The sequence below is a fragment of the Opisthocomus hoazin genome, chromosome 28 (genome assembly GCF_030867145.1).
Source record: "Opisthocomus hoazin isolate bOpiHoa1 chromosome 28, bOpiHoa1.hap1, whole genome shotgun sequence".
Classification (NCBI taxonomy): domain Eukaryota; kingdom Metazoa; phylum Chordata; class Aves; order Opisthocomiformes; family Opisthocomidae; genus Opisthocomus; species Opisthocomus hoazin.
Genome location: NC_134441.1, coordinates 9,217,085 through 9,238,410, shown reverse-complemented (window position 1 = coordinate 9,238,410; position 21,326 = coordinate 9,217,085). Strand labels below are relative to the sequence as shown.

The window sequence follows — 21,326 nt, the reverse complement described above, 5'->3', positions numbered from 1 at the left end:
GGCTGCGCAGCGCCCTCGGGGCCCTCTGCGCCCGCCCCGGGCCGTCCCCGGCGCGCCGAGACCCCGGTCGGCCGCGGGGGCGCGGCGCCGTCGGGGCCCGCCCGGGCGGAGCGGGGCGGGGCGGCCCGGGCCGGGGCGGGCCGGGATTGGCTGCCGGGGCCGCTGATTGACACCGGCGGGCGAGCGCGCGGCGGGTGGCGTGTCCCTGATTGGCTGCCGCGGGCTCACAAACCCTCGGCGCGGCGCGGCGGGGCCAGACCGAGGCCGGGGCAGCGGTGGCGGGAGCGGGCGGCTGAGCTCCGGCAGCGGGCACCGGGCGGCGGCGGGTCGGTGCCCCGGGCACTGGCGGGGGGGCCCCGGGCGGACCGCGGCGGAGGGGCGGCGGGGAGGGCCCCCGGGGGCGGCAGCGGGCGCCCGGCGCCGTCGGGGCCGCCGCGGGCGGGCGCGGCGATGGGCAGCGCGCGGGGGCCCGCCGGGGCCGCGTTGCGGGCGCTGGTGTCGGTGGCCGCCGGGCTGCTGGCGTGCGGCCGGGCCAGCGAGTACGACTACGTCAGCTACCAGTCGGACCTGGGCCCGTACCCGGGCGGGCGCTTCTACGCCAAGCCCCACCAGTGCGTGGCCATCCCCGCCGACCTGCGGCTCTGCCACAGCGTGGGCTACGACAAGATGGTGCTGCCCAACCTGCTGGACCACGAGACCATGGCCGAAGTGAAGCACCAGGCGAGCAGCTGGGTGCCGCTGCTCAACAAGAACTGCCACATGGGCACCCAGGTCTTCCTCTGCTCCCTCTTTGCCCCTGTCTGCCTGGACCGGCCTGTCTACCCGTGCCGCTGGCTCTGCGAGGCCGTGCGTGACTCCTGCGAGCCCGTCATGCAGTTCTTCGGATTCTTCTGGCCCGAGATGCTTAAGTGTGACCAGTTTCCCCAGGACGACGTCTGCATTGCCATGACGACTCCCAATGCCACCGAGGTCTCCCGGCCCAAAGGTAAGGCATGACCAGTGCCGTGGCTCTGCTCCTGGTGCTTTTCTGTGGGCTGAGGGGGCAGGCATTAGCCCAGGAGGGGCCATGTGGGGCTGAAGGGAAGATGTGGCAGGAGGAGGCTCACCTGAACTCTGCTGCTTGGCACCACTCTTTCAGCCTCTGAGTGCTCTGCCAGCGCTACTGTCCCGAGGAAGGCAGGACACCTTGCCAGTTCCTCGCCCCTATCCCGGAGCTGAGCCCGGGAGCGGATGGTGAGGGACCGCAGCAGCCACTCCGATGCCCGCACAGGCACCAGGGCTGGGCTCCAGCCCATGGTGGACCAGGGCTCTGACCCTCTGTCCTGCCGCTGCTGCAGCGCCCTGGCAGCAGTCCCTCTCGCAGCCCAGCTCTGCGGGGCTGTTCTTGGCAGCAGTGGGACGTGTGGTGCCCCACGGCAGAAAGCGCTGCCTGACCGGAGCAGATGGTGACAGCAGTCGTGGCAGGGCACCCCGCTCCCCAGGCAGCGCTGGGGGGGAGGCTGGGTGGCCGGTGGCTGCCTGTGCAGTGGAGATCCAGCCCTGTCGTCTCAGGTGGACTGCGTGCTGGCGAGGGCGCAAGAGACTGACCAAGGAATGACTGGGGAAAGTGGAGGTGGTTCTTGTTCGTTCCTGTGAAGTGCAGCAGGTCTGCTTAGTGCTCGACTGGCTTGTTTGTGTGAGTTGTAATGAGTCTGGCTTGTTCCTGAAAACTTTTAAAACAAATAAATACCCTGTTGTCGCTTTGGCATTCTGCATTAGGGCGCTTTGAAAGGCTTGCAGGAGGGGTGTTTGCGGAGGGCTGTAAAAGAGTGCAGTGCTTTCCTGCGTCCGGGGCTTTGCTGAAAGGGATGGGCACTTTCACGAGGGGATAGTGCAGGCACTGGGGAGGAGCTGAGGGACGGGGGCTGTGTGATCGCTGTGGCTTCTGCGCAGTGTGCGCAGCTCATCTGGAGGGAAGGTTGCACTTCACAGCAGCCGCTTGCATGCCGTTACCTTCACAGACAAAGGTTTTACGTCGCGCTCGGCTGGAGCCCTTGCTTGATGCCTGCTGGAGCTGTATGGGGAAACCCTGTCATGTCTTGGCAGTGGCATCCAGAGGCGGGTGAGGGGTGAAGTGTGTACCCACGCAGGGGGGTGAGGTTTGGCTGCTCGTGGGGACGTAGCCTCTCCCTGTGTGGTGCCGATGGCAGCACAGCCACGCTGGCTTCTTTGTCATGGCTTGTGCTTACTGATGCAGTTGGTGGAGGAAGCTTTTTATTTGCCAGGAAGGCTTTAAAATCATCCGTCCTGTGTGAACCTAGACCCTTGGTCAAGACTGCAGTCGTGTCCTGTGTTACAGGTACAAAGGTTGCTTTTATTCCTCGGGGACTTGCAGTCAAGCATGCTCCTGCAGCAGCTGGGTCTGAGCTGCTTGCTGTAGAGCTGCCCCTTCCCAGGTCTGAAACGGAGTTTGAGCTGTTGCAGGTCATTCATTGTAGAGACATTAGTGACCCAAGACCTGGGAACGACAGCTTTCTGATGGCCTTTCAGACCTGTCTTGACAGAGCGTTGGTGCTTTCTTTTGGTGCTGCTAATGTGCCCATCAGCACAGCATTTGGGCACCATGCTGTTGTTCACAGGCATTGCTGAAGTGACTTTATTACAAGAAATTACATTGGCTCACGTTTGAGTCCTTTGTGGATCTGTTTTGGGTCCTGTTTGGTGTGCAGAGAGGCTTCATTCTGCACAAGCTTTAGGGTGTGTTAGAGTGAACTGTAAATCAGAGCTGGGTGCATATTGCAAGGAAGTATTGCAGCCACTCAGATGAACCACTGTCTGCTAAGTGGCTCTGCAAAACTTGTGTCCCAAGCACTTCTAAATGAGCAACTTGTTCGCAAGGATGTTTACAGAAAGTAAGTCTTTAAGATTGCCATGCAAATGTGAACTCTCTTCAGCATTCAGTGGAAAAGCATGAGCAGCCATCTTCGCATCCCCTGGCTGCTGGAAAGTATTTCAGGAGAAACACTTGCACATGTAGCTGAGCCCCAGCAGCCTCAGAGGTGTCAGGCCAAGCTCCCTGTGCCTGTCGCACCGGCTGCGGCACTTCTCTGTGAAGGGACAAGCCGTCTTGCTAGAAGATGCTTCTTCAAGGTGAGAAGGCTGGGGCCCTCGGTAACCTGCTGGGCTGGACCTGCGGCCCTTTGGCGTGCCAGCTTTCACGGTGTTAACTCTGTTTGCAGCAGAGGGATTTGGCATGTGTTCTCCCATGAGTAGCCTTTGGTTGGCGAAGCTCTGTGTGCTGCACATGCTGTGTGCTGGGACACTTGCCCCAAGCAGCTCAGAGTGAACAGAGGGAACTTGAAGCTCACTGCGACCACGGCTGTAACCCACACAGCCGGGTCTCCTGCGCTCTGCAGGTCTGCGCGTGGCCGGCGGTGATGGCAAGGCTGGCCTTGGCGATGCGCCCGTGCAGGCAACGGTGCCTCCGGGTGACCGCACTTGTGCCGTCACGGTTCACCCCTCATCCCTGTGCGTGCCGGGTCCTTCCCTCTGGCCGGGGCTCTGCCGTGGGAGACCCTGTCCCCAGTTCCTGTGCATTTGCCGTGGGTGACGGCTCCTGGAGCCCCTTTGGTCTCGGGCACTGGGATGTGTTTCCTCGTGATTCAAAGAGTCAGCACCCAGCAGTGTCCCCCCATTTCTCTGTGCGGTAATAAGAACAGGCCTTTTCAGTACTTTTCCCTGTTAACACCTCGAAACTGGAATTTGTTTCTGCCTCTCAAAGAGCTGACCTGCTGAATTCCTTTCTCCTTAAGCACGAGGCAGCAAAGCCTGCAGGCCCGCAGGATGCGTCAGGGGAGTTGCAGATTAATATAGCATTACACATTCCTTCTCCTACCCCTGGAGTAAGCTGGCTCTAAAGCCAGGCGTTAGAAAATGGTCAGCAGGGAAAAAGTGAGCTGGAAGTAGGCTGAGGTTGTGCTTGGAGTAGAGCTGTCAGCGGCCGAAGACGGGCCCCAGCTGAACTGCGGCAGGCGAGGAGGCAGTTGGCTGTGCCCGGTGCCGTGAGCTGTACTGGCATGGCTGCCTCTGGGCTGCGGCGACAGGGAACAGGACCCCCATCGTTGTGCTGGCTTGGCTGCCTCTGGACTGTGGCGGTGGGGATGAGGACATGCATCCTGGCTGGGCTGTGTGTTGGCTGCTTCAGCCTGGGGTTGTGTAGGAAGAGCAAGGCGAGGTGCTGGGCAGCGCTGTGGGCTGCGGGACGTTGACCATGGTGCCTCAGGAGCAGGGGGGGCAGGCAGTTTTGGGGCAACTGTGGCTCCTTGGACCAGCAGAGCTGTGCAGGAGCTGGTCAGGCCCCTGGCATTTGTGTCCTGACCTCGGCATGGTGTGTGTCCCGTAGGAGAGGAGCGGGGTGGCTGCTGGCACTAGGCCCTCGCTGCAGTGAGGAGGGGGTCCCTGCCGTCCTGGGTGTGCCGGCGTGTTCCCAGGGGCTGCCACAGCACAGCTGAAACAAAGCCTGTGTTTTCGTCAGGGAACAATGAGTCTTATTTTCCATTTTTGGGTTTTCTTAATTTGGTTGCCTGGAAAGCTCGTAGGGTGGACGCGGCGGTGGCTTTCACGTTGTTTGCTGGGCCCATGTAGGCTTTCCCAGTCTCCTAGCATGCACGCTGGCTGCTGAGGCACGGCAGAGTGCGTTGCGTGCTGGGCTGTGTGGAGATGAGCTGATGCATGGCAGGTACCCCCTCCCATTCCCGAGGGTGGTGCCCAGCACTGTAGCTAACTCTTGGCACTGCAGCAGAGACAGAGTGCTGGGGCTGCCGCCCTCCCACAAGCATCCCTTTTCCCTCAGCACGAGCTCATTAAGTGTGCAGCGTGGATGGAAATATTCTGGCTGCTGATTTTAAAAATAAAGTGCTGGGGACGTCATCATGTCCCCAAAGGCTGGCTTCTGTCTCTGTCACTCTAAGTTAGGACGGTAATAGTGGCGATTGCACATTAGGGTTTTGGAGGGTGATGGGCGGCTCTCGCAGGTACGGGGGTACCGGGAGCGGGTCAGCTCTTGGATGCTGCGCAGGTTGCCTTGTGACTGCACATTGGGGCAGCTGGAGGGCCAGTTGCTCTGCATGTGCAATCAATAAAGACGTGGTGCATGACCCTAGGAATTAGCATTTGGTCTGAACAGATCTGGGGGGGGTGAGAAGGAAAGAACAAGCCACAGAAAACAAACGTCTCGCCTGAAACTCTGTGGGGTATCTGTGACTGAGGAGACTCGACTCTGCGGTCGGCATGGGTCATCGCTGTGCCTCGTTCACCAGCCGTTCGGGCTCTGCACCCCTCTTGCTGGGAGACCTCTCTGTTCTTTCTGTCTAGCAACGCTGCGGGTTTTGCTGGCCTGGCTGCAGGGTGGAAGAGGGTGAGTGCTCTGTCTGCACGCAGGGACTGGCAGATGTTTTGCTGCAGCACTCTCCCCAAGATTAACTCCCTTGTGTGGGAAAGAGCCCTGTGTTCTGCTGGACCAGGAACAGAAGCAGCATCTCCTGGCTCAATAAATTCATCTGCCAGTAGCACAGATCTGCATCTGTGCTGCTGGGTGGTCTCTGCTCCGGCTGGAGACAGGAACCCGGAAACACATTTTTATTCTCTGGGTGAAGTGCTTTCTTCCCAGGATGGATCCTGCTGAAATGTCCTGGGCTGGTGTTTCACAAGAGAAGGATGTTGGCTGCGGCTGGCAAGCAGAGCTGGCTCTCCTTGCTGGAGCTGCAAGGCTGCCCCGCGGGTCACAGAAGAGAAGATGTCCGCTCTTGGGGTCGTGCCGGAGGGGCTTCGGAAGGGGGGCCGGCACGCATGGGAGCTGTGCGGGTCCGTTGCCAACCAGCGCCGAGCTGGAGCAGGGCGTGAGCTGTCCCTGGGCACTGTCCTCCCACTGTGCCGGCATTTGGGCACTGCATGCCCATGGTGGCAAGCCGCAGGGGGAGCGTCAGCGGGCTGTAGGCCGTGCCCCGTGGTGAGCGGCCGCCCTCAGCTGAGTGCCTGGCCCTGGAAACCCCTCTCCTTGCCAGCGCTGTCCTCCCGCTCCTGGCAGTGCCTCCCCTGCCCGTGCCCAGCCCTGGGGCTGCCGGCAGCGCTGGAGCCGGGCTGGCGGGAGGCTGCCTGCGGCCAGCACTGCCCTGCAAGCAGGGGCATGGCTCCTGACCCCGGCAGCGTGCTGTCCCGCGGGGCTGGGACCTGGGACCCCGTGGCAGGGTGCCTGGGCGCGTGCCCCCCTCAAGGGCAGCCTGGCTCTGTGGTGCTTCTCGAGCTGACTCCTCACCTCCTCTCCTCTTGCCAGGGACGACTGTGTGTCCGCCTTGTGACAACGAGATGAAGTCGGAGGCCATTGTGGAGCACCTGTGTGCCAGCGAGTTTGGTAAGGAGGAGTGCTGGGGGCACGGGGGGGCTTTCCTGAGGGACACAGGGCATCGTGCACCTTATGTGGGCTGGATCCTGGAACCACTGCATTTCCCTGCCCACCTCGAGTGCGGTGTGGCTGGCAGTGTGGCCGCCGTGGCCTCGTCGCCTGCGGGCAGCCATGGTCCTTCCCCGAGGTGAGCATGCCTCTAGATGTCAGTGTTGGCGTGCATAGGCGCTGGACGGGTCCGGGACATGTCCGGCTCCTCCAGCTGAGCGGGATGGGGGACCAGGACAGCGGACCCGGGACAGCGGGGTGCTGGTGGCAGTGTCTGCGCTCCTGCATCGCCCTGGCCGCGGTGCTGCAGTGGTGCTGAGTGTCTCCTGCCCCGGCTGACGAAACACCGTGTGGGATGAGGCCCCCACGTGCGGGATCACCCACTGAAGCAGCGATGCTGCGAGGCCCCGCGGCTGCTAGCAGAGAACCAGATGGTGTTGGTCTGGAGTCTGGGCCAGAAGTGGCAGTGCCTGTTCTTTAGTGAACTCGGGGAGGGGGGTGTTTGTAACTTAACTCTGGTGTTCCCATGCTCTTGTGTGCTTGCAGAAATGATGCGTAGGAGGGACAGACCCTTATTCTGCTTGCAATGCTGAAGGAGCAAACCAGCTTCTTCCTTCCCCCAGATTGCTTGTACGGCTGGGTTTCTTTTTAGCAAAGTTATGCTGTTCTTGTCATGTTTAGGTGTAAAAACCCAAAGCCAGTCCTTATCTAGCTAGGGCCGAGCAGTGAGCTTAAGAAATGCAGAGCTGCTTGAAAGCTGTGTCCTGAATATATTATGACTGAGTGAGTCAGTCAGACAGTCATAGGTAAACAGAACTTCATTTGGAAAAAAAGTATTGCAGGGAAAAATATTAGCTTTCTCAGATCAAACCCAGAATTAACTGGTTTTGACATCCTTGCTGGTGTATGTAACTTTCCCGGAAGGTTATTAAAGGCATATTGAACAAGGTGTGCATTCCTTGGGGATTAGCACTTGATTGTGCCCTGTGCCAGAGCGTGCTATGCAAACCCAAACCTGCTCTGCATGCTGGTGTTATTACCCTTTCTGCTGGAAATGAATTCTCAACTCTCCTGCAGATCTGGCATGCCAGAAGTCCTAAGTTCAGAGCAGACTTTTTCTAACAGGGAAAAGCATGAACAGGAACACCCATGTAATGGTTTCCCAGGAATGTGCGTACTTCTAGCTTGGCTGAATAACGGACGCACGAATTCAGTGCCGCAGCCTGGCTGGGGAGCGGGAAGTGCTGTTCAGCCGACTGTTGGGTGGGTGCTGCACGGTGGGTGAGCCAGTGTGCCCTGAGCTCTGCCCCAGACAGGCATGAGGTGGGAGAGGAACTGGCGCTGCCCATGCCCCACTGCATCCGTGGGAGAGACCAGAGGGAGCGAGCAGCCTCCGGGACCAGCACGCGTGGCTCGGGCAGGGGCTGTGTGCCCAGGTTTGCGGTGACACAGAGGCATCGCCCTGGTCCAGAAGCTCAGCTTGGGGACACCTCTCCCATAGGAGGGGCGGGGGGTGCTGGCCGGGTGGCAGCAGTGCCTCCAGGGCCGGGGGCACACGAGGAGCAAGCCGAATGGGTGTCCCGCTGGTGGACAAGTGCTGGGAAGGGAAACACAAGTTTAACCACATGCTTGTCATCAGCCTCTGCCACTAAGTATCCTCCCCATGCTCTGGGACAGTTACACAACGGGGAGCAGAGGCCAAACCAGAAATATTCCTGGCTTCGCTGGAGTGGCTTGAGACATTGACTTGCACACAGAGTAAGTTGGTTATTGGGGAATTTTGTGGTGATGGCGTCCAGAGGATGGAAATATTTCTTGGCAGGCGGCTCCCTGGGTAGGGCTGCGGTGTGTGCCCGGATATAGTGTTATGTGCACCAAGAGCAGCAAGTAGAGGAGACCTCAGCGCCTGTGCCTACCCCCAGTCAACCCAATACAGAAGCCTTCCTCCTGCTGTGGTTTGGCTGGTCTGGGTGGGTCCCTGTTCCTAGGCCAGCCATGCTGGGTCCCAGCATGGAGGGAGAGCACTGGGAGCCCGGTCAGCAGGCTCAGCTCGCCGGGAGGAGCTCCACTCTGCCTGAGGGGCCAAAGGTGGCCCTCTCTGTTGTGGGGGGAGCTCGGTGGTGTCACTGAGCGCCCGATGCCCACATCCAGGTGACAGCAGCTCACACAAACAAATGCAGCTAGATTTGAAAGGCTTGTGTGAGCCCCTGGGATTGCTTTAGTCGTAATGTCAGGTATCACGACTGCGTTGGCGCACCCACCTGACTCACCCAGATCAACATGTCTCTCCAGTTTTGTGTGAAGTCATTTGTTTTCTATGCCAAAGCAGAGTCTGATGGTTTTTCTGAGCATTGGAAGGAATTTGGGATCATTCTTTGTTCTGTGGATCAGCAGAACTCCAACATGTAACTTCATTTTTTTTTTTTTAAACATGTCAGAACTCTTGCTAATGCTGAGGTTGCTTCCATTCCTCCTCCTTCCCACTCCTGCTTTCTCTTGTCATCTCAGAAAAAGGTTTTTCATTTGAAAACGAGATGACCTCCCTGCTATAGAGAAGTCTAAAGGCAGCTGAGCACTACACAGCTGGTGTCTGCTGCGTGTGAACCATTGCTCGGTCTTCCCAATGGAAAGCTGGTCATGTCTTGGATATACTTTTGTTCCCCTGCTCCTCCCTGTCACCTGGCTCGGTTGCGGTGGGAAGCTCACCTGCGTGGGCCTTCAGTGCTGTAGGTTTCACATAGCTGCATTTGGTGTTTTCTTCCTTCTGTCACTGTTTTTCTCCCCATCTCCGAGGGTCCAGGGTGTTGGCAGTGCTGCCTCCAGACGTGCCTGGTCTGAGGCTGGCTGGGGAGCTGGAACGAGGGAGGAGATGCGATGTGGGCCCTGCCTGGGCACTGTCAGGGAGGGCAGTGCAGGGTGCTCTGGGGCTGGCCCAGCTGCGGAGCCAGCCCACAAGGCATCGACTTCAGGAGGTTTTCCTCAAAGCACAGCGCGTGGCCCTTGGATCTTTGTTTAGTCTTGGGGGGGGGGGGTACTGTCATGGGGCTATTTCTCAAGGAGAGCTGTTTATCTGGCACTAAAATGAACTCCCAGCCCTTCAGACTGAGATTTCTCGTGCACATCCACCAAGGTAAACACTGGCAGCTGACAGGTTACAGATCCTCATCAAAGCCAGACATGTACAGTAAATGTTTAAACTAACATGTGCTGCACGGGGCAGCTGTTGGTGGGTCCTGCGCTGATTCCCGCAGAGGCGTTACTGCAGGTTTCACTTACACCCCCATGGCTCCTTACGGACAAGACTCACGGAGCGCTTTGCCTACCACCAATGTGCAACCACGCCAGGCTAGGAGGTGGCTGTGTGACAGCCCTGGGAGCAATGTCCATTGAGGACAGTGAAAGAAGAGAGCTGCATCCAGTTATCAACACAGGAAGACCATAAAGAAAAGGGACCCTTCTTCGCTGGCCCAGGAGAGGACCTTGGATGAGACACTGGGACTTGGAGGGGTGCCGGCAGGCTGCCAGCCTTGTGGGCCAGCAGGACTCTGGGTCTGCATTCATTCGAGCTGCGGTGAATGTGGGCCACTGGGTGCTGGTTTGAGAGAGCCTGGCAGCTCCTTGGAGAGCAGGGCAGCTCCTTGGAGAGCAGGACAGCTCTGGGGTGGCAGCACGACTTGCTGTCCATATGGCTCTGGCTGGGGCTTGCTGTGCAGTAGCCGTGCGGTGGGAGCGATGTGCGTGCTCCCCCGGCGAAAGCTTTGGCACTGCCTGCCTGCTACTGTGGCCATCCTGCCTGTAGGCAGAGGGACCTGTGTTGGCACTGCTGCAGGCTCTTGGAGATTAACTTCTCATTCTTTATTTCAGCAGCACATGGGAGCTGCCTCCTCTCTTCCACCCCAGCTTTCTCCTTGGAAGCACCAGCAAACTGCCTCCAGGAAAGGGGGAACATTTTTGATTCAGCATCTCTGCGTGCAGCTCCCAGCATTGCAGCTGGTTTGCTGCTCGGTTACTCACCACAGCAGCAGTCCCGTGTCCCTGTGGTATGCAACAAGGTCCTGTTGCACCTCTGGCTATGTGTGAGTGCTGCTCCACATCTGGGTGCCAAGGCTGGGAGCATCGCCCATGGTTGGGGCAGGTGTGTGAGTGCACAGAGGGTGTCGGCGAGCATGGGGCACAGACCAGCGCCAGGGGCTGAGCCAGGTATGCATGGGCTAATTGTAGTCCAGATTTTGGTGCAGCTCTGGTGTGCCGGCGGCAGTGATGGATGCGTGGTAGAACGTGAGATTGCCCTCCTGTGCCCTGGCATCTGTCTCCCCCAGCCTCCCTGGGCTGCAGACAGGGTTCGTTTCGTACTCCTTGTGCAGGCTGGGCTGGCCCTGGAGTTCATTCCTCTCTCTGTTTCTCTTGGTGATTTTATTTATTGTTTCTGCCCTTTCTCTGGGGTCTGAGGGGATCCTGCTGAACGGGCTCTCGCTGCACTGGAGACTGCAGTACAATCAATACATGATGTTTATTTTTCCCCATGACTGACAGCTCCTTGCCTGCAGCCTTCTCCTGTTACAGCCCTAATGTGTCTTCTGGCAGGTTTCCTCCTTCTGAGTGATTTCTAAAGGAAGGAGCGATGAGGCTGAAGGAACAGCAGAGCTTTCCCTTCTCTCACGTTCCCTTCCCTGACCCCGAGGTGCTGGAGTGGGGCCCCTGCCCGTGCAGGCAGGAGAGCAGCAGAGACGGTGTCTGGTCCCAGGCTCCTGTGTGCTGAAAAAGAGGGGGTGGAGGAGCCTGTGGGGCATGGTGCGGTGGTGGATGGTGAGCGGGGCGCACAGCTTGCGCGTCCCAGCCTGTGGCAGCCCCTGGTACAGTGCGGTCCTCAGAGACGGCGTCCGAGCCCTGGTGCTGGGGTCGGGGAAGGAGGGTGCTTTGCTCTTGGGAGGCACTGATGCAGTGCTTCCAGTTTGCCTGGGAGACTGGGTTTCCTCTTTCCCCACACTGGGGGTGGGAGTGGAAAGCTGGAGCTGTAGGGACATCGATAAGAATATTTTCAAGTGATGAAATATGATTTGTGCTTTGTCAGGCTGGACCCCAACCAGCTCTGCGGGGCCTTTGCTGCTCTTGGAGCTGCTGCTGCCAAGAGTAATTTCACTCTGACTGAGCACACACTTTCATACACCCCGTTTCATATTAGTAGAAATACAAAAAAGCCTTTTTTTTGTCTCTAGTGCTCCCTACTCTCTCTCCATTAGAGACAGCAGAGCTATGCCACCATCTGATACGAGCAGTTTGTAGTTGGGGCCAAATCTGTGGCTTGGTCTGATGGGGGTGCATCACCCTGGGCCAGGGTCTGACCCTCTGCTAATGGGAGATGTGGCTGGTGATGGGGCAGCTGCGCATCCAGAGCCCCTGCTGTCCCTCTTGCATGCCCCCCCGGGCATCCTGGAGTTGCAGCGATCCAGAGGGAAGCGCAAGGCAGCTTGGGGTCGCAGCAGAGGAGGACCTTCCAGGGGATGGGGCTGCCCATGCTGGCCTTCTCTCTGACTCTGATGGTCGTTGGTGACGTGGTCCTGCTGCATGGTGCCTTGGAAGAAGGAAGGGCTGGTTGGTGCTGTGGTGTTGCGCTGGAGCAGGGATGGTGGGGGAAAGCTGGCTGTAGCTGCAGGCTGGTGCATGCAGGAGTCTCTGCGCTGTTAAGGGTGGTGCAGCTGCATCTGATTCTTGTGCTGGCAGCTCCCTGTGGCAGTGGGCAAGGTCTGGTGAGAGGATCAGTGCCTGTGCTGGGCTTTTGGCACCGGCTCTCCTGGCTGCGGCTAAGTGCTGGCGAGTGGCTCGTGTCTGGGCAGACATCGGCTTCTTGACACAGGCTGAGCAAGGGCAAGTGTGGCTTTAGTGCCCTGGGAGGATTTCTGCTGTTTTAATCACAACATGGCTGAGAGCTGTTGAGTCCTGAATTTAATCCTGAAATCTGCGTTTATTGTGTTTCGGTTTTTCCCTCCCAGCCTGACTAATGCTTTCACTTCTGTGTTTTTTGGGAAGAGCCTTTGAAGTGGGCGGCCGGATGCTGGCTTGTGCTGGAGGTCTCCTGCCGTGACTCGCCCGTGAGCAGATGTGCTGGCAGTGCTCACGGGGAGGGTGCTTTAGGACCGCGTATGGCATGGACATAAAACCTCTCCAGTGCTGTGCAGGAGTCCCCTCTACCCTGAGTGGCACCAGCTGCACGGCCCCGGGGCATGCTGCCGGAGGGGAGCGGAGGGGACCTCACCTCCTGCCTCGGCACCCAGGGGTTGCAGTCCTGGCACCGTGCTGCACCGTATCCGGCACTGTGTCCCGGCAGTGCTGGCAATGTTGCAAGGAGAGCTGAGACAATGCCTGGCTGGAAAGGGCTTTCCTGCTTTTATGTGTGGTCCTGGCTGCAGCCGGCCACCGGTGCTGCAGAGAACGGGGCTCCGCTGCCGTCAGGAGAGCGTGGTGTGGCCGGGAGTTGGCTCCTGGTCCTGTTGGTGCTCCCTTCACAGGGAAGCTCGTGGTCTCTCCGCAGGCCCCAAGGCTGCCATCTGTCTGCAGGTGCCCGTGATGGAGGGAGTGAGGGCCTTTCCGTGCAAGTACGTCCACCAGCATCTTTGGGAACGTGGCTGATGCTTTGGTTAACAGGCGCTTGCGTGGAAGTGAAAGGTGTCGAGTGTGTTAGGTGAGGAGATGTGATTGCAATTTAGTGAGGGAGCACACATTTGGTAAGAGTTTGTGCTGGCACGTGTGTGTATCACGTGAGAGTGAAGGGGAAGACAGGCTTGTGGCTGGCGTGCCTCTGCAGCAATGCAGAGCTGCTGCAGCACAGGGGCTGGCATGGGTCGATGCCAAGACTGATACCAGGGCAGTCCCACGGCCATGGTGCGGGCAGGCTGCTGGGCTGGGAAGACTGCACACGCTGTGTGCTGTGAATAATCCCCCAGGTCCCCTCCTGGGGTCAGCTCTCTCCTGGCAGCAGTGGCTGAAGATTTAGTCTGTGTGAGCAAGCACATCCCGGGATCTTGGAGGCAATTCCAGCTCTTCTCCTGCTTGGCACTGAGATGGATTTGGTGCGGCGTGGGGGGAGCAGAAAGGCCAGGGCTCCCATGGAGGAAGCTGTTTGTTTTGGCAGCTCAGCTGGATCCTGGAGCCAAGACTCAATCCGTCCTGCTTGAGCCTTTCCCCGGCTGCCGGGGCAGAGGTGTTCCTGGGGCCAGGGGGATGCCAGGCGAGCTGCAGCAGTGGCGAGTCGAAGCACGATGGTCCCCCCTGCCAAATCCATTGTGTTTTGGGAAAGCCTCAAGGCGAGGGGCTGCCTCCAGCTGCGTGGTGTTGTGCTCTCGGAGTCAGCTGTGCAGCTGGGAAAGAACGTGCCCTGAGGCACTACTTTTCTGATGTGCGTGGAAAATGCCGGAGCTGCCCGCATGCCTTTCATGCCTGGAAAGCACGTCTGAGCTAAAGGAAGGCGGCCCGGGTAGGGGAGCTAGGGGGGACTGGGGAGCCAGGTCACTGGCAGGAGGGTGAAAACTGAGTAGTGATTATGCCTCTTTTTTTTTTATTGGCTCATGTGATTGCTTAGTCCGCAGCAAGGCAGCTGAAACTTGGTAGTCCTTGAGCCAGGCTGCATTGTACGTGGGCAACACTGCAAACTCCCTCTGCTGATGACAAGAAGGGCATCGTTGCTGTGAATAGCAGAGTCCTACACAAATTATTTGCACCCCTGGTCAGCCAGTTATCTGATCTTGGCTCTGTGTGCTGCTTTGCACGAGTGAGGTTTGTGTGAGTTTTTAGTTCACATCTGGATTTATGGCTCACCTAGGCAGCTCCCATGCTCCCTGGACCTGCATGGCTGGCTTGCAAATGAATAACTGCAGCAGTGCAGGGAAGGGAGCAGCTGTGAGCTCCCACGGCACAGGATTACCAGACCCTCTTTGTCTTCTGTAGACTGTAATACTTGGAGTAGAACAGCACCTCCATGAGCTGCCAGATTGTTTTCTTGCTCTAGCAACAAGGATCTAAACTTGCAGCGATCACAGCAAAGCAATTTGCAAACAAGCCATTTTGGTAAGTCTCTTATTAGTGGTTTGATACCATTCCTCCTGCACTGGCAACCACTGTGCTTAGGGCAAAAGTTCAAAGTCAGAACGGATAAAGAAACTGAGGTTCATCTTGAGGGATGCTGCTGCCCATTTAATGTGATGGATCTGAGAGCTGCCTGAAAACTCCTTGCTCTGTTTTCCAGATTTGTTGCAAATTGATCTGGTTCAGCATCTTTAGCTCCTTAAAGCTTGCATCTCTTTAGCTCCTTAACCATCCTGAATTTGGAAAACAGATAGGATGAAAATTTCACTTAGGTTTCCAGCCCTGCCTTACTTTCTTGTACAGTAACAGTATAACATGACAGGGCTCTTGGCAGACGCAGCAGGCATTTTTGGCACACAGGCAGATAAATACCATTGCTCCTGTTGCCAGCACAGTGGCTGGGAGTGTGAGTGTGATACGGAGACTGTGCTGCCTTCTCAGGGCTGTTGTCGTGCTGTCCTGCTGCCATTCGAGTCTGGAATGGTGAGCAGAGCTGCCGTCCAGAAAGCAACTTGTGTTCGTTGCTACAAGTTCCAGCAGAGCAACACTTCAAGGAGCGATGCTGTGGGGACCCGTTGTCCTGCTGGAGCGAGAGGCTTCTGCATGCTGTCTGCTGCACTGCTCACAGTCAAATGAGAAGGGACAGCAGACAATTAATCACCTATCCGAGTACTATTTATCTGCAGCTCTGAAGTAAACTCCCAAATGATGGAAATATGTTAGTAATTTTTGGCCATGTGTGCTTTTCCCCAAAAATGAGGCAGAGCCAAATGGCACAGAAGTGATACTTTAATATACAACACATTTTCATCATTTTTCCCATGTATACTAAATTCTTCTTCATGGTTGTGGCGAAGGAACTTTTTTGGGGCGGGGGGGGAGTGGTTCTGGTTAACTCAGGGAAAATGCTGACCCCAAAGAGGTGAATATTTTCCATGGGAGTTGTGTTGGGTTGGCTCCCCTTCTCTGGGGAAGGTGCAGGCGTGTGGCTGCTCCTCATGGCTCTGCCTCCTGCACGCTGGTCCCGCCAGCACAGCCGTTTGCCAGGGGCTTCTCTGCTGGGCTGTGGGGATGTTCAGTGCCTGGAAACTTGTCTCGCAGGCACCTGAGGGCCAGGAGCGACTGCAAACAAATGCTCGAGAAGCCAAGTTGACCTTTTAAATGGCCCTTTCAAGAGTCTCTCCATGTGTCTAGAGCAGGAAAATTGCCTTGTTTACTCAGCTAAGGTTTTGCTAGCAAAGAGCGTATCGCCGGGTGAACGAGTCTCCCTCTCCAGTAAAAAGCGCCCAGTGTGCTTCACTGGGCAGAAGTGAAGCAGAGATGTCTGTGTTTTACCTTGCTGTGGGGGGCTGGTTCTGCGTTGGGCGCGAGGGCCCTTGTGCCACGGGAAGGGGAACGGGGGGCCGTGGTGCGGGGCAGTGGGCATCTGCAGCTGGGCAGGGGCTGCTGCCATCCTGGGGCACAGGTACCACTGCCCCCTCGCCCCCAGCCTTGCTTGGCAAAGGCTTTGTGCCAGCGAAGGCTGCTCAGGAGTTGATGTGTGTTTTCCCCTCTCTCTGGCTTGTTTTTCAGCTCTCAAGATGACCATAAAGGAAGTGAAGAAGGAGAACGGGGACAAGATGATCGTCCCGCGGAAGAGGAAGGCGCTGAAGCTGGGGCCCATCCGGAAGAAGAACCTGAAGAAGCTTGTGCTGTTCCTGAAGAATGGGGCCGACTGTCCCTGCCATCAGCTGGACAACCTCGGCCACTACTTCCTCATCATGGGCCGTCAGGTGAAGACCCAGTACCTGCTGACAGCCATCTACAAGTGGGACAAGAAGAACAAGGAGTTCAAGAAGTTCATGAAGAAGATGAAGTCTCCTGACTGCCCGACGTTTCCATCTGTCTTCAAATGATGCGGTGGGCGCCGGGAGAGCGGCCACCTGGACCTTGCACAGCCTGGCACGGCAGCTTGGCTCGCTCCTCTGCAGCGGGGACGCTGGAGCCGAGCCCTCGTGCTCCTCCTTTGCGCCCCTCTGAGCTTCCCTTGCTGACCCCAGCCCTCCCACCTCCCTGCTGCTGGCATTTGCCTGATCGCCTGGGTGTGCGAGTGACGTGCGGGCACCAAACAGTTGCTGAGGTCACACGTGATTTATGTCTGTGATATCCAAAGACCTATTGTTGTATGGATATGTACATTCATTTAAATAGCAGCTATCAGGTAAAGAAGGCAAGCAGAGGGGTGTGAAATTATGCCAAGAGATTACACGCTTGCAGAAAGGACCCTTATGTCCATACTACTCCTGTCTTCATGGCTGCAGGATTGCCCTGCATCAATTCCAGTTTGAACCAGAGCTGGCCAATTAGAAAAACATCCCATCCTCATAATAAAAGTTGATAAATGAGTAGGGAAGAACCCATTACAACGTCTGATAAAACCACCTAATAGCTAATTGCGCTCACTGTAAAAAAAAAAGAAAAAAAAAAAAAATTCCAATTGTAGTCTAAACCTGCTTAGTTTAAGCCTTAACCCTGGGGTCCTTGTGTTGCTTTGGACTGGGGAGCCCTCCCTTACCAGTGTCATTGTACCATGTCACTGTGACGCCCGCTGTGGCCACTGTGCGCTGAGCTGCCTGAGCCCGGTGCCGTGCTGTGGCATCCCTCCTGGCCCTGTTGGATGGTGAGCAGCCTGCGGCAGGGGGGTCTGCCTCAGCCCCTGGCCACAGCAGCATTCGGTTGAGGTCCCCCACCCTCGTGCTGCCCACCTCAGCCTTCCGCCGCAGCGTTCCCTGCACATGTGGCTGGTGCTGCTTGTGCCCAGATGTGATTCCATTTTAGCCACGTGCAGGTGTGTCCAGTCTGCTGGCCAGCCCTGCAGCCTGGGACTGCCCGCTGTGGGAGGGCTCGGGGCCGGCTCCTCCGGCTTGTGTCGCTCCCTGACTTCACCAGGGATATTTTTACAGTTTCTTCAGGCTGCTGGCAAAACACCAGATTGCAGAAGGCCAAGAACTGGTCCCTGTGGAGCGCCTCGGGAAATGCGTCGTCTCCGTCTTTCCCTCCGCAGTTGCTGTGGGACCCATCAGTTTCTAGGTTTTTATCAGCTTGATGTGTGACAACATGGCTTTGTATCTCTGGTTTTTTTTTTTCCTTAATCAAAATGTCATGTTAGTGTGAGGTCAAATAGTTTATGGAAGACAAAGAATATTGCATCCAAATGCATTTTATCGACCAAGCTGAAATTCATTATTCCGTTAATTGAACAGGTTCTTTTTTCCATTAACCCGTATTGCTCCACATTAATTGTACTATCCTGCTCCCATTCAGTGTTGTCATCAATCATGATTACTCTGAGAGGATGAATATCTTGCGATCTGAGATAATCCTGTTGTATTGCAGTTAAGTGAAATAACAAATCCTCATTTCTGAGGCTTAAACCAACCCCGCTCAAAGCTGGTAAATCAATTGTTCTTTAGCTTGGGACTGCTGTTTATTCCCCACGTGGTGACAGAGCCATGGACTTGATTGTAGAAGAATTCCAGCAAGAAGCCAAGCACACTGAGGAACGATGTTTCACATCTAACAGAGAGATGGATTTAGGACGTAAATTCTGTAGAAAGTCCCACTAGGTTGTCTTAGACCACCATTTGTAGTAGTGTTGTTTCTTTGATGCAAAATTAATCATTGTAGATAATGTGCTTTATCAATGAATTAAAAAAAAATAAATAAACCATAGGCTTTAACATCACAGATTGATGAGGTGAAACAAGGAGGAAGGCTGACAAATCCAGCCGTGTCAGAAGCAGGTCGTGGCCCAGGGTGGGGATCCGTTGAGCTGAAGGCCGGTTATCTCGGAGCCCCCGCAGCAGCAGCGCCCGGCGAAGCCCCACAGGGACCGGGGCAGGGACCCTCTGACCCCACCAGCTTTGCTTCACAGCCGGGCGGCTGGAGAGGCAGCGCTGGAGAGGAACTGGTTTTGTGTGAGAGAGAGATGCTTAAACATTTAATTGGGCTTGGGTTCTCATGCTGTCGCCCAGGCTGCTGGTTCATGTCCTGTTGGCCACCTCCAGAAACCTGCTGTGTAACGGGCTGTTGAATTACTATTGTAAAAATATGTATTTCAGCAGGAAGCATCGAACAAAAGAGCAAACCAGTTCACGTGTGCGTAGAGCGTGCCGTGGGGACGTGAGGAGCAGCGGCCCTGGACCGAGGCGTGTGGCAGACGTCATGCGAGGACTGTGCAATCCTTCTGACTGCGTCCCGGGACTGGAGAAACCCCACACGTTAGAGCTACCTGTGGGAAGAACAAATTATCTCTGTAATTGCCTTCTTAAAGCATAATATAATTGTATGTTACTTGTTGCTCTATCAGTTACTTCAGACTGCTCTGACCCTGTATGTTTGTCCTTGAAAAGCTGGTCAGAGGTGCTGAGCAGGTTGGCGCGTTGTATTTCCGACATGGTATTTTGGGCATTTCCGTGTGCCTGGAATGTGATTTTACCGTTCTCTTGCCAAACTGCTCTGTGTTCTGCCAGCCGTTCCTGTGTGGATCCAGTGGGTAGGTTGACCGGTCGTCACTCTGCTTGCCTCGTGTTCTCTTGGTATGTGGAGGCTTTTGGTGAAAATAACAGCACTAAAAGAAATGCGTTTGGTGTAACATCATGCTGTAAGCAGTTAAGGTATCTTTACATTTTGTTTAATGTTGTTTTAGATAGTTAATTTAGAGAAGTGTGGCAGATGAGAGGGGACTGTGTTTCTGTTTGGAAGTTTTGAGAAAGAGAAAATGTAAAAGACCTGTGAAAATCAGCACTGGAGAGAACAGCCTTCTCTGGGCAGCGACAAAAGCATGAAGCTTTTCATTACTGCAGCTGGCATGATTTTTTTATTTCTATGAATATTCTTACACCTTTTACAGGCTGACAGATACAACAATTAGCAGTATGAAGGCTAATGCAGCTCTTACTTGGGAAGAGAAATCTGGTGTGGAAGCACGTGCTAAATGTCTGGAAACTGGAGCTTTTTCCCTGTCCCTTCGGGGGAGCTTGGTTGCAGTGAGGGGGTTTGGTGGGTGATACTGTGAAATCGCCACCTCAAGGGAGGGTGACCGTGGCGTCGGCGGGAGAGAGGTACCGAAACACCGGCAGTGCCGGCGCTGGGAGGAGGCCCTGCGCATTCTGGGGAGTTTGGAGGAAAGCAGGGTCTGGTGTTCGCAGCGTGCATCGCCTGGCCCCATGAACGCTCGCTCTGCAGAGGCATGGGCGTGCTCGGGTGACTGCTGCCCAGCGGTGCACGCCTCAGTGGTCGGCAGGAGCCCACCTCGGCTCGGGGCTGCGGCTGCCGCCCGGGACCCCTCGAGCCCCTGCTGTGGCCACAGCGTGCCTTAGACTGCACCCCCGAGGCGCCAGGGACCCTCGACACCAGTGGGTTTGATTCAGGCCTACAGCAGCAAGCCTGACTCTGCAAAATGGGTCAGCTTGCACTTCTCTGATGTGTATAAAAGCTCAGACACTGTGAAAATGTTCAGTGCTCTTGTTTTTTAACCAACAAATTTCAGCAGTGTGTTCATGTTCCATTATTTTAGCAGTTGTTCTTGATGTTATGACTTACACTTATTTTAAAGTCTAATATCGGTTCTTTTTTCTTTAATGATTTTTCTTCCATGTATCAATATTCACTTAACTAAAATTGCTGAATTAATCAATTACAATGTGATTCCCCCGCTCCCCCTTTTTATAAAGAGATGTTTTCTAACCTGTGTCGGTGCGTTTGAGGGTTGCTGCGGGTGGCGGGCTGAGGGTGTGCTGGGCTGCACCGGGGGCTGTCGGGGGTCCTGCAGGTGTGCGTGCTGCCCACACACGGCAGCAGGGCTCGGGGCGGCACCGCTGTGGTTGGTCACACAGGTGTAAGTTTGAGGCTGTTGGTCCTGTTCAGGGAAACCCCCGTGCCAGCTTTTCGGCACGTTCTGCTCTGGCATTCAGCTCAGTTGCCTCTTCAGTGTAGTGTGATTTGCACAAGGAAACCTGTGGCCATTCAGCCTTTCTTCTTCTTGTCCTGTTCTCGTTGACTCCATGTCAGTGACACGACAGGCCTGGCAGTCCTGGCTTCATCTCTCGGGTCGTTTTGATCAAGGTAATTAACCCACCTGTCAGGTGAGGGGTAGCCAAGTGCTGCAGTGCCTTGCAGCCCAGGCTCGATCCCAGGTGTGGGTGGGAGGTCCGATGGCTGGGAGGAACCCGCCAGCTCTTTATCTACAGTGCTTTTGGCCAGAGACAATGGCTGCAGCTCCATTGCCACCATGGGAGCAGGTAAGGTCAGCGCTTTGGGTCTGCTGCTTGGTGTCTCCTCCCAGTTCAGAGCTGGTGTTGGGGTAGTTCAGGGGCTGGGGTGAAGGCTGGCTGTTTGCTTTGTGCTTACCTGCTGCTGGGTCTTCTGTAGTTACTAACCAAAGCATGAGTATCGGGTGGTTTTGAAGAGATGCGGGAAGCTAGTCCATGTCTTTACTGAAAATTTGCAAACTCAGTTCCTTTACTAGCTTCTAGTAGCATCTGTCTAGGAAAGAGAATTTGGCAATTCTTGAAGTATTTTTGGGTCATGTAAAAAGTGAGACAGCCCAACTGTTGCACGCATGGGTGCATTTGCTGTCCTTTGTTGTTTTGCTCTCTGACAAGAAAAGTCTACTGAAACCTGAAATGTGGTAAGTGTAAACTGTGGGGAGAGCACCTGAGGGGTTGGAGTCGTGCTTGTGCAGGGTTGTATGGAGGAGCAAACACCTTTACTGGAACATGGAAGCATGAGAGGCTGCTTAAATCAGAAAGTGTGTGTCTGCCGACAGTATTCCCTGGGA

The 21,326-nt window shown here is 56.0% G+C and overlaps 1 protein-coding gene across 1 annotated transcript; it reads left to right on the top strand.

Annotated features, from left to right (window-relative positions):
• The first annotated feature begins 450 nt into the window (after positions 1-450).
• On the top strand, positions 451-20,262 carry SFRP1 (secreted frizzled related protein 1). Its single transcript, XM_009938711.2, has 3 exons — positions 451-985; positions 6,311-6,388; positions 16,079-20,262. The coding sequence occupies exons 1-3, from the start codon at positions 451-453 to the stop codon at positions 16,399-16,401; spliced, it is 936 nt and encodes a 311-aa protein (XP_009937013.2). The 3' UTR covers positions 16,402-20,262.
• The last annotated feature ends 1,064 nt before the right edge of the window (positions 20,263-21,326 follow it).

Coding starts and splice junctions, on each gene's coding strand:
- SFRP1 (XM_009938711.2), top strand. CDS start 451: ATGGGCAGCGCGCGGGGGCCCGCCGGGGCCGCGTTGCGGGCGCTGGTG. Junction 986..6,310: donor CGAGGTCTCCCGGCCCAAAG/GTAAGGCATGAC, acceptor TCCTCTTGCCAG/GGACGACTGTGTGTCCGCCT. Junction 6,389..16,078: donor CCTGTGTGCCAGCGAGTTTG/GTAAGGAGGAGT, acceptor CTTGTTTTTCAG/CTCTCAAGATGACCATAAAG.